Source organism: Sardina pilchardus, chromosome 19, assembly GCF_963854185.1.
Source record: "Sardina pilchardus chromosome 19, fSarPil1.1, whole genome shotgun sequence".
NCBI lineage: Eukaryota > Metazoa > Chordata > Actinopteri > Clupeiformes > Clupeidae > Sardina > Sardina pilchardus.
In genome coordinates, this window is record NC_085012.1 from 29608498 (window position 1) to 29621195 (window position 12698).

General features: G+C 45.5%; 1 protein-coding gene across 7 annotated transcripts in view; it reads right to left on the reverse strand.

The window, feature by feature from the left end:
* The window catches only part of pard3aa (par-3 family cell polarity regulator alpha, a), a 279690-nt gene that overhangs the window by 75031 nt on the left and 191961 nt on the right, over positions 1-12698 (reverse strand). For 5 of the 7 annotated variants that reach the window (XM_062520692.1, XM_062520697.1, XM_062520693.1 and 2 more), the window contains one exon: positions 5672-5800. The exons of the other annotated variants lie outside the window; for them this stretch is intronic. In XM_062520692.1, the coding sequence (XP_062376676.1) occupies positions 5672-5800 (129 nt within the window). The remainder of the gene's footprint in view (positions 1-5671; positions 5801-12698) is intronic. 7 annotated transcript variants of the gene reach the window in all.

Sequence of the window (12698 nt, forward strand, 5' to 3'; positions counted from 1 at the left end):
ATGTCCACCCCTGAGGTTGGGACCAGAGGGGCACTATAGCAACCTTGCACTGTGTTGAAAACAGGGCTGGTCAGCTGTTTCTAGGTAACAGCACAACAAAGAGCACAAGGGCCTTGTGTTGGCGGGCCTCACATCGGCCTCCTCCTGCTCTCCTCCGACATGACCACATCAACAGCCTGCAAATCCCTCCTAAAGCGCAGCACTACAGACACTCCCTTAGTTTAGTCCAAACATGTCTGATTCTCACTTCTTATCTACAGACTCCTGGAGGACTGAGGTGAATTGCAGGCCAAACATTTGACTCCCTTACTGGACAAGTGCATATGTCACCGTGTGGTCAGATAGTAGTCATAACACATTTTCGATGAAGATAAGGACTGGCCGTGTTGAGTTCTATGAAGTCACGCACACATACACGCACGCACATAGACCCGAGCACACACACACACACAAACACAGACAGACACACACACACACGCACACACGCACACGCACACACGCACACACACACGCACACACGCACACACGCACACACGCACGCACGCACGCACGCACGCACACACGCACACACACACACACACACACGCACACACACACAGATACCAGTCTCACCAAGACTCCAAAAAAGTTAAACATTCATCAAAAATGGTAAACAATTCAGTAGTTTTCCATCCCCTTTCTCTGCAACATCTTTAGAATTCAGTTGAAAAGCCGAGAGCAGGAAGAACGTGTTGATCTCACCCTCTCACCCCTCTGCTGCCTGGCCTCCGGTCCTTCCTCTGCACACTACATAAATCTGCCTGCTTATCAGCCTGGCGTGCTTTAATTGCGGACAGATGACGCCAAAGCACTCCCCTCTCCATATGGTTGATGATGTTTAATTCACTCAGAGTAGGATGAGACAAAATCGAAGAGGCAAGCAGTTTCACAGAGGTCCAGACCCCTATCTGCTGACTGAACTGAGATAAACAGTCTGGCTGCGTGGTGATGCACTTCAAGTCCACACATCCTCATTCTAACTTATGGCCCTAGCAATAGCATACACTATTGGTGCGGGAGGGAAGAATTATGTGAAGCAATTACTATCTGAATGACTGCTTAAAGTGTAATAACATAAAACAGCAATTAAGGAATATCAAGATGAGGATTAAAATGAGAAAACACAACAACAATTATTCGTTAGTCTTCAAGCATAGCTGTGTTTACTACCACAGAGCTCAGCCAGAATTAATGGCACACTATGAACTGATAATCCGTTCCCCTCTTGCCTCCAGACCGGCACATCACACCAGAAATGGCACACTGAATTTACTTGACTTGAGAAACAGCCTCATATATTATGAAAATAAAACAGTAAGTACTGTACAACAAATAATAAAGGTCCAAATGAAGAGGGGGTGAAACACATTCAAACATAGCTTAATTTAAGTACAAATGACCAGAAGCTTCAAAACCTTAATGGAATATTTTTCATCAGATTTCATCAGAGTGCATGCCTTGCGGACTCGTTGAAAACTATGTGCAGCTATGCACCGTCTCCTTGAGCCAAAGTCGGTGAGGTGACGGGACCAAAAAGTGATTGACTAGCCGTGTGTGAGGGGGCGGGCCCAGCCACACTCACTGCACTGAGACAATGGCCCCTGTGTTGACACTTTGTTCCAGCACAGTGTAATTTCATCAGGCAAATAATTGGCTAAATCGGAGGGTCCTGATAATCACATTTAGCTTCTAGACGACAATCAATATAATTACAAATATAATCAAGCCAGCAATCAGTTTGTCAGATCTCCCTTTGAACTCCCCATGCTAATTGCTCCCTCCTGACAGGAGAAAAAAACGTGACAAAGGGGTGGCCGGAGAATAATGGCTGAGTGGGGAGATATGGACTGTGAATTCTAAAACACAGTGGCAGTGCTGCAAATGAAAGGGACAATCGGGAGCTGTAACGATAAAGCACTGCTTGTTTAAGTGAGGGGGAAGTCTATGGGATTACTGTGTCATTTCCACCATATCAGGTGGGCTATATCAAACATCACACCATATCAGGTGAGCAGATGTATATAAAAATCATAGGCAATCAGCCATAGGGCACATGCGCATGTGTTTTTATGTTTCAGCTACAGGTGACTGGCATTTAGCAGACACCTTTATCCAAAGCGACATGAACTTGTGTCGGTGGGACTGGCAATGGAACCCGGACTGACTGGTTGTCAGGTGCTGACGTTACTGCAGCTCCACAATGGCTGCACATTTTCCTCTCTCGTCCTCTCAATGTCCGGCGTGCACTTTTTCATTTCTGAGTGAAGACTAGCACATATCCACTATTCTCTTTGTTCTGCTGCTATGGGCAGCCCCCTTTAAAGATGAAACACTCCTGACAAGCTCCTGCTGACGGGGCGAGTGCACAGACAGTGGGGACTTGAGCTCTAAGTGGGCGAGACCTAGATAGGCAGGAAGGCTGCACTAGGAAGAGTCTGTGGTGATGGAAGGCAACGATTTCAGACACAGGCCTCGGAGACATGATAAAGACAAATGGCATCACTGCCCACTGTGTCAGACACTGAAATTGAGAAGTGTATGTTTAGCGCTTTAGCGGCAAGACTGAAAACTGTGTCTGTGGGATCTGACTAATAGAAATGGCGATGCTATCTCCCATCTAGTCATTTGTAAGAAAGTCTCTGGCCTCTGGCTTTTTAAGAATTAATATTTTTTGCTCCAAGTGAGAACACAGCTACTCTCAACAACATAAGGGCATACATGGCGAATGAGCTGCTTGTGCCTGCTCTGCTCTTGGGGTGATGGATGTGGAGTGTTTGGCCTGTTTTGTGTCCCTCCCTCCCACATCCAGTGGGGCTCCACATGAGTCACCAAATGGAGGCTTCCCATGGTGGTCCCCTCAGTCAAGCCCAATCAGGCCCACAGAGGGGCTGTGGCCATCCACTGCTGGAGTAAACAAGGCTTAGAATGACAAATGTGCATGTGTGTAGGAAGGTGCATGCCGGCATGTGCATATGTGAAGAAGTGTATGCGTGAATGGACGTGTGTGTGTGTGTGTGTGTGTGTGTGTGTGTGTGTGTGTGTGTGTGTGTGTGTGTGTGTGTGTGTGAGTGTATGTTTGTGTGTGTGTGTGTGTGTGTGTGTGTTTCAGCTCTGAATGACGACTTTGATGAGGGCAGGAAAAGGCCCAGGACACAGTCAGCAAGCTAGCAGCTGCTTACAATTTGCCAGATTATGGCAAAACAAATGCCCCTGATGAAGCAGCTTCATCATCCTCACCCAAGGGTTAGGCACTTGCCCTTAATGACTTACCATATTCATCCGCTCCATGATCTGGAGACTTTTGCTTCATCTGGAGTATGCTGACCAGATGGGATTCAGTGGCTCTATTGGTTAATTTCAGAAAAGAACTCAAAAGAATTCCAGCCAAAGCCATGTCTCAGCCATGGGTTCCGTAAACATTTTAAGATAGTCCAGAGTGACAACACAACCTTGCTTTAGAGCGAGAGAGCGGGAGAGAGAGAGAGAGAGAGAGAGAGAGAGAGAGAGAGAGAGAGAGAGAGAGAGAAGGAGAGGGAGAGGGAGATTCCAGAAATAGAACAGGGTAATGATGGCGAGGTTAAAAGAATTAATTCGTTGCTAACCTTTTGTGTGACTCCTCTTACTAAATGCTAAAAGCACCTGTCAGGATGTCCGTGTGAATTAACGACTCTCTAAGTTGCAAGGGCCAGGGAGTTTGGCCATAGCCCATCTTTACCTCACAGTGTCCTTTGCAAGGGGAATGGGCATTTGGCTGAGAGATGTGGGCTGGTGGAAACCCTCATTCATAAATCTGATAACCTTTCAGAGACGGTCAAGCCACTCTGGCCGATTGTCGTTGATCACAGTGTAACATGCCTAAAGCTCAAATGTGTGCACAATACAAGTGAACTATTTGTGTTGCCACAAGTCTCTTTGCTACTTTAAAAACAGTAATTACTAAAATTATAAAAGCACAACAATATAGTATTGTGCACATATTGACACACACACGCAGTGAGCAAAATAAGTGCTTGCATGCTGAAATTGCCATGGGAACAAAGCTCTTGCTAGAGCGAGAGCGCCAAGCTAAACCACTGGTACCAAATGGGAAGATAATGTGCCATAGGTTTAGGGGATGCTCAGGGATATGTGCTATCTGAACAGCTCCGAGTAAGACTGGTTTGTTATTGAAATGGGAGCTTGTGGGTGTGGTGTGTTGTGAGTTGGTTCCTGTTGGCAGTTTACTATGTCATTATCACCCGTGGGCAGCCTGCTTTATTATCACTGGAGGAGCAAGCCCCCTGGGATCTCTTTCCATTAACTACAGGAATATTTGGGCATGCTTGAATGATGGCAGTCGAAAAGAATAAATAAAAAACGGATTGTTTTCATTTGAAATGCAAAAAAGCAAGGTTTCACAGGATAGAAAAAGAGAGAGAAGGAGCAAGTGAAACGGAGAATGAGATTTCTATGCAAGACTGGGCCCTGACAAATACGGCTTAGATACAAGGAGGCTCCATGCGAGGCCTGTGTGTATGTGTGAGGCGTTTATGCGACACACGCTCTGTTGTTTCTGCACTGCAACACTCAAGATGAGCTCCAGGAAGGGACACAATGGACAGCTGGAGCGGCAGCGGCTGGAGGCTCCCCCTTGGGGGTGGTGGTGTTGGGGTTGGCTGGGGTGGGGTGGAGTGGAGGAAGGGGACCATGATAATTTGCTGGGCTTCAGGCCAGAAAGAGGCTCCCTAATGTTGGACTAGCCTGAGTTGCAGTCAAGACATGCTGCTCGCATTGGAGACGGAGGTGCAGATGTTCCATTGAGCTGCCACTGACACTATTGTCCATGTGTGACTCTCTGCTAGGAGTCGCCATCACCGCTATTGTGGCCTTTCAATCGCTCTCAATTACCAAACACAGGCTCTGTAACTGAGTTCATTTGCCTCTGTGTAGAACAATGGCCATGACCGGCCCCTCTCTGTATGTCTGGAAGCCTCTCAGGACTAGACTAATTAAAATGGGACTGTACACATTTGAATGAGAGGAACGTTCTGGAAGTGAGAAAAGCTGCTATTTAAGTCAAAGCCAACTGATCAGTCAAAAGACAACAGTGCATTAAAGAACAGTAGAGAGAAGAAATCTGCACAGAGCAACGGGAGCGCTTCACAGAGTGGCAGAAAAAAATTAATACCTGACTTAATCGGCGACACACACACTGACTGACACACACACACACACACACACACACTGACTGACAAACACACACACACACACACACACACACACACACACACACCAGAATCAGGCCCATTAGTGATTTGTATCCAATAGCCCCCCAAAAGTAACAATCCATAAATGACCAATTTAATGCATTGTTGTATATATAAAAACAAGCCTGCTGGTTTACTCCTGACATTCAAAATGCTTTCCCAGAATTTCGCCTCCCTCAATACCATTTAGTTAATTAAGCAGTTAGCTCATTTTCCAGGCACTGGCATTCTACTTAATTGAGAGGCTTTTTATATATTTTTTTACAGAGCTCTGAGCAAAGCAAAACAGGAGAACAGCGGAGAGGAGAGGAGAGGAGAGGAGAGGAGAGGAGAGGAGAGGAGAGGAGAGGAATAAACTCTGAAGTGGCTCTGTTGAACAAGCTCACCTTTCCTGCTCTAGCCGCATTCGCATAGTCTCCTCCTCCGAGACCTGCGTGTCCTCCATCTTGGACTTACTAGAGCCTTTCCGCTCCATCTTGTCTCCAGGCTTCTCATCTTTTCTGTGCTTGCCAAACCTGCGGAGATAAAGGACGAAGGACATCAGTGTGGGCCCAGTCTGAGCTGAGGTGCAGGCCGGCGCACACAGGAGCCTGGCACCACACGCTCTCTGTTATTACGGAGCTGTTATTATCACCGTCTTCTTCCTCTTCATGTGACTCGCTGGAAATCCCAGCAGGAAATTAAACTGTCAGCTCCTGTCGCATTTTCCCCTGCTCGTCTGAGCAGGTGTGATGACTTCAGATACTTTGAAATGTATCCACCTCTAAGTAAACTCGCCAAAATAATAATGCGTTGGAAACTTTTGTGCAATGCACAGACTAAATATATATTTAATGCTGCGTCTCCAATATGAACTTATTCCACGCTCTGTCAAATCACCTTATTTACACTGACTGCAAGAGCAAGAGTGAGGGTTGCGTCTTAGTAATTGAGCTCTGCCAGACAGCGAGAGAATAAGGTGGCTTGCTATAGTTTTACAACCAGAACACTCTAATGTTTGATTTGGGGGCAAAGAGAAGAGCTGACAAGGGTTATAGTTTCAATGTAGTACGTGTACAGAGAAGAGCAACTTTATATAAAGTGAAGCGTCAGTGCAAATGCTGAGAGCACAAAGACAAAGGGATGAACATTTCAACATGGCTGCAAAGATCACTGCACAATCTTTAGATCACAGTCAATGCAAATTGCTGACCCACTGTTTTCAAGTATCCACAACTACTGACAAACACATAAAGGAAGGATGTGCATACATACTGTAGGTGTAGGTGTGTGAGTGTGTGTGTGTGTGTGTGTGTGTGTGTGTGTGCGTGCGTGCCTGCATGCGTGAGTGCGTGCCTGTTTATGTACAGTACACAATATCACAAAACCACAAACATGTACATGTGAGCGGGTGGGGAGAGACAGGAAGAAAGGTTAACCCAGGATGATGGCTAGCCCCCAGCCCTTGATAGATAAAAGTGGAAATCCATAGTTAATCACTGGTCTGCTGTGGTCCAGGATGTGGTCTTGGACAGCAGATGCTGTGCTGGGAGAATGCCATTTAATGGCCTTCTCAGGAGCCAAGCTGCTTTCAGTGCAGGCCTGGAGGGCTAAGAGGCTAGACTGCAGTGCATGGTGGGGGGTAACCTGCTAATGCTAAATACTTCCTCCTGATGTCACATCCTGCTGATGCATAGGGACAGCTTGGTGCACAGAGGGAAAGAGGGAACTGTAACGGATGACAACTCCTGTGGTGTGTGGGTTACTCAAGAATGTGGGAGCAAGCTCCAATCCAATTATAAAAACCCTGGTTAAATACGTCTGTCTGTCTGTCTGTCTGTCTGTCTGTCTGTGTTGATTTGAGAGTCAGTGGATTTACAATAATAGAGGAGTGAATTATTGTTGCCTGCAGTGAAACTCTTTGTCAAGATAAGTCAATTGCTGAATGTGTATGGATCTACATATGAACGCAGGAGTGAGGGAATTCAATAAATGTAATCATGGATCCCGCCCGACTGCTATCGATTGTTTGCGTTTTACATGATGCCCCATTCTACGGCCACACACCTTCATAATCATTATGAAAATCTTCATTGATCAAAGAAGTGCTACATAAATAAAATGGATGAGAATGTTTTTTCTTGTTTCTCTTGTAGGCATATGGAACGGCAGTAGTATTTGAGCTTGAACGACCAGCCTTTTATCCAAATTGCCCTCTATTTCCTCTCTGTTGTTTTATTTGTTCAACGTTTCCCCTTGTACTGTACTACTACCGTGATAACATATACTTATCTCACTTCCTCCTTTACAGTCTGCATTACCTCACAAGAGTCGATGGTGAATAAAATCATGAAATAGGAACCTGTTATTTTTCCAAACTGTCCTTATTTTACACTGAAAGTTCCCAACGGTGCACCTAAATCTTTCAGAATGACTGAGAGAGAGACAGGGAAGGAGAAAGGAATACTCACTCATAGCAAATGAGTGGAAAACATAAAGAAGTGCTGTTTCTAACCTGAGGGTCCTGTGCCAGATATACTGTACATTACCTGATTAATTCATCAACAAATGGCCGCAGCCCAGGCACAACTCTCAGACACACAGATGCTAATAATATCAACACTAAATCTCTCACAGTGCCCAGCCTACCACCTTCCCCAACACACTTCAAGGACTTCCATTAAAATATCCCCCTTTATACCTCCTCTGCCTCTGCTCTAATCTATCCACATCTCCACGGCTTGCCAACCACAAAGACATAAAGGAGAACGCAAGCAAACAGAAAATAAATATTTCTCTCTGAAAGCCATAAGGAAGTTTGAGAAATGCAGAACGCAGATTGGTGATAAAGCAACAAATATATATTCTTATCTTATGGGGATCTTGCAGATTGTTGAACCTGAACCTGTAAAATTGTAGGACATTGACTCTATGTCTAACTTTCACCTCCGTGTCACTTGGGACACTATGAGTAATTGCCATTAACAAAATGGAGAGGGCTGATCCAGACATGGGCCTAGACCACCTGCTGGACTGAGTTTCATTTGCACTGTAGGGTGAACTGTGACCCCAGCATATGAGGCATCACAACTCCCAAAGATTGCCAACTAGTCTCATTGATCTTGGATCTTGGTATACTCCAATCTGCAATGCCATGCCCAATTAATCCATTCATTCCATTCCACTCCAAGTCCTCATCTGTCATGGTGACAGTTATGTATTATATATTATCTGGACACAACCTGAGACTGAATGCATGTCTAAATGTATGCCTGTGTGGACATGCATGTGTTCTAAGAGCAAATGATGTCCCTGACACTGAGGCATGGCCTACGGCCGGTCCTCTAGAGGGAGGGATCTCACCCATGAGTGAGCAGACTTTTCCCTGGGTGATTATCCTATTGGAAAAAGAGCCTGTGAACTCCCGTCCCAAACAATTCGCCGATCTAAACTAACAAGCCAGGCCACGGCTCCCCACTGGACTTGAATACTCAATTACGGTAACAAAGAAGGCTGCACTGTGGAGTGGAGAAAGGCAACGGTGATGGACGGCTCACACTCATTTGTGCCAGCAGTTCTAGCCATTCCAGCAGAGACGCATTCAAGTCAGGCTCTTTAAAATGCAGGAAAAAATCTTTATACGTAGCACATAATTAATCTTTTTTGACCACCAGTAGTATGCTATAGTCCATTGTGAGAATATATAAAGAATTTTCCTGAGACCCTTAGTAGACATCAAGTAAGCACAAATCTTGCTCTAATGTGTTTGTCGAATGGTCTCTAGCTGATGGGCTAATGAGGGCATCTGTAGTTGTGATGGCTGCTCCTCTCTCACCAATGGCAACATTCCCCTTCAGAAGCCTCTGTTCCAGTGCAGAGAGAGCAGGAGCAGGAGCAGGAGCAGGAGAGAGATGAAGCCCAGCGTAATGGCCCATTGCTAAGCACCTCTCCCCCTGCCTCTAAAATGACAGCTATGACTAATGAATACACAAACTCCTGCTGGCAGCAAAACAAAACCACCTGAGAGAGACTGAGAACTCACATGATAGACAGAGAGAGAGAGAGAAAGAGAGAGAGAGAGGAAGTGAGGGAGGAGGGGAGGGAGTGTGCGCAGCGTTAACAAATTGAAAAAAGACCATGATGTGCCTCGCTGTAAATACCAATCAAAAGAGTAGAGCCCAGCATGGACAGGTGTGGACCTCTCAGGGACCAGTTACACTTAACACAGAACAAACTTTCAACAACATATGTACTCCATTAAAGGCCTCGAGACACACAAATCAAAGTACAACAGGGACACTCGCACAGGCCCGAAGACACACACACACACACACACACACACACACACACACACACACAGACACACACTTACACACTTAGAACAGAATTGCAGGAGGAGAGTGCAGCAGCACCCCCTGAGTGTGAATGATGTGTCTGTTGAAAAGGAGGCGATCGCACTTTAATGCAGCACAACGTGTTTCACCGAGCCCTGTCATCAAGGCATTACAGCGGGCGCCTGTTTCTGCTGTCACGCAGGGCCATCTCCTCAATCACTTTCATTGCAGGTGACACTGTAGCTGTCAAACGCCGACATTTTACAGCATAGCGCAAGGCATTACAGTGTAATGGCCCAGTTCACACACACAAACACCATAAAGCAAGGCAGCATTTTGAAGGTGGCTTTCAGCAAAAATACACCCACACACACAAGCCTTTTAATCACCGATGCCCTCACAGTCGGATTTTGATGAAAAATGCAGTCCCTCCACAGAACGCACAGACTCCATTTCTATCCTCTCCTCTGCTGTCCATCATGTAGTTCATTCCTCCGTCTAAATCACTGGCTCAACAGACAGACATCATCTCCATAAAAGAGCTGTTATTGAACTCAGCCACTACTCTATATTTCCTCTTATATTTAACAAGCAGCACTCCGCCGTACATGCTCTACTCAATATTTTACATCACCATATATCAATGCATACAGTAGACATAGGGCAGTCTCCTATCTCATGCCACCATATATTTTCCTTATTGATTTACAGCCTAGTAATGCACTGGATGGCTCCAGGATGCTTAACATTAGTGCACAGCCACAAACATGAGCTAGCCAGGGAACATCAGCAACCTGTGTGGTTGCCAAAAAATAGACCAAAAAAGCAAAGTCAAGCTTCGACTGGGCTAAAGAATGGTTCCATTATCCAAACAGCCAATTAAAGCAATTAGCTTTTACAATGGTTAAAATGGGAGAGTGCTTTGATGGGAGATCCTGTGTTTTGATACAGTGTGTGTGTGTGTGTGTGTGTGTGTGTGTGTGTGTGTGTGTGTGTGCATGTGTGTGCGTGTGTGCGTGTGTGTGTGTGTCTGTGTGTGTGAGTGGCCCTTTATATTGATGGGACAGGGTTATTTTGATCTTGTGCTAAATGAACACTAAGGTACAGTAAGACACAACCAAATGTAAGCATTAGAACACAAAGGCTGACTTTCCCTGCACACAATGAATATGAGGAACTTCAAACTGTCCTTTGATCTGGTCATAGGGACCAGAATTCCAATCAAGCATAGTTGATTTATAAGACGTTTCCAAATGTAGCTTTAAACATAAATACCAATATGAATATTTTATGAATGCTATATGATGCACATTATGTTATATCTGTATAGAAACACTTTGAGATCAACTTAAATACATTATGCATAAACTGCTATCTTGACAACAGACACTCCCCTTCTCTACACCACTGCTTAGTTACAGAACAGTGAGTTGGATTAAATCGGCTTCTTCCAGTTCTCCCCCTCTCATTTTCTCTCTCCTCCTCCTTTCCTAAAGCCAGCCTGCCCAGGAAGCAGCATGTAATTTTAATAACATCTTGTTAGTAGGAGAGAGAGATAGTTGGATCTGTCCTCTGTGCCTCTCGTGGTGCTGAATACCAGGGCTGAGCACCTCAGGGCAATGAGAGATTCAGAGCATAGCTACAGAGAGATATATTGAGCAGAACCGTAATGAGGACATGGAGAAGAGAGGGGACCAGACAGAGGGATAAAGAGAGACTGGAACACTAAGAGACAGGATGAGAGCCGTTGAGGAGAGACCGAGTGACTGAGAGAGATAGTGAATGCATAGGTGACACAGTGGGGCATGACACAGAGACAGTGATTCACACCTAGCTGCTATTAGCCCGCTGCTAGAAAGAACAGCATCAGCGTCATAGCCATAGTGGAAGCTGATCTCTGCTTTGGTTGCCATTGCTACAGCCACTAGTTTCCCTGACTACCTCAGCAGGGCCCTGGGTCAGAATAGGGAGTGCACAGTAGTGTCAGGCTCTTGCTCATGCTATATACAACCACCCGGCGATTACTTCTCCCCCTCTCTGCGTCCCTGCGGATCTCATTATCCGGGGCTTCTAACGTCAGTCAGCATTTTCACTGTCAAACCTTTAAAATAAAAAAACACAGAAGCGCGTGTGCGCCTAGCGTCTCCGTAGCAACCTCACACACGCAGCGCAGCATCACCTCGGGAGAGCAAGTGACGGTTGGTGTCGGTCGTTTACGCTCAACCCAATTCCCACTATATTGCTCCCGACAGGACAGGGTGTGTGTGTGTGCGTGTGTGTGTGCGTGTGTGTGTGTGTGTGTGTGTGTGTAAGTTTAAGACTGGGAGATTTCTCAGTTTAAGACAAACTGGCAGAAGTATGGAGGGGGGAGAGGAAAATAAAAGAGGCCCCAGACAGACGGACACCCGTGCTCACTCTTTTTCATGGCTTGTGACAATAATATGAGGAATGAACAGTGAATGAGACCTGCTGCTCGCCATGGTGAGCTAGCGCTGGTTACCAGACGAGATCTGGCCTGAATGAATATATTCATGGAATTACTCCGAAGGGCTTTCAGCAAAATCGGTTGTCCTGTAGAGAATCAATCTCTCTCCCCCTCTCTTTCTCCCCGTTCTCTCTCCCTCCAGTCACCCTGACAGACACCCATGGTTTCTTTTTTCTCCATCTAAAGTACATCTCGCTAAAAGACACTTTGACAGCAGTTTGTCACAACATTTCACCTGGCAAGAGAGGAAACAATGAGTTATTTTTGTTTGCCTTGCTTCCTTCCAAGAACACCTTTCCTCTCACCTCTGGCTGATCCAAGCACGGTGCTACATATGCACATCATTTATGGAACAGTGACAGCCTAGTTGTTGACTCTCTTCCCAAAGAGACAAGCATTCATTGCATACATAAATAGCTTTCTGTTAATCTAAATTTTCTTTGGAGAAGAATGTGTGCCAAATGGAAACAAAATAAAATATAAGAATACCAACATGTTTTTGGTTAATGTGTGGGTTTCTGTAGGTTATGTGTCCAGTATTCACTAAGGCTGTGCCACCTTTGCTTAGATAATCCTTAAGTGCCTCTTTCCAGGTCTCATTAAAATGAGCACACA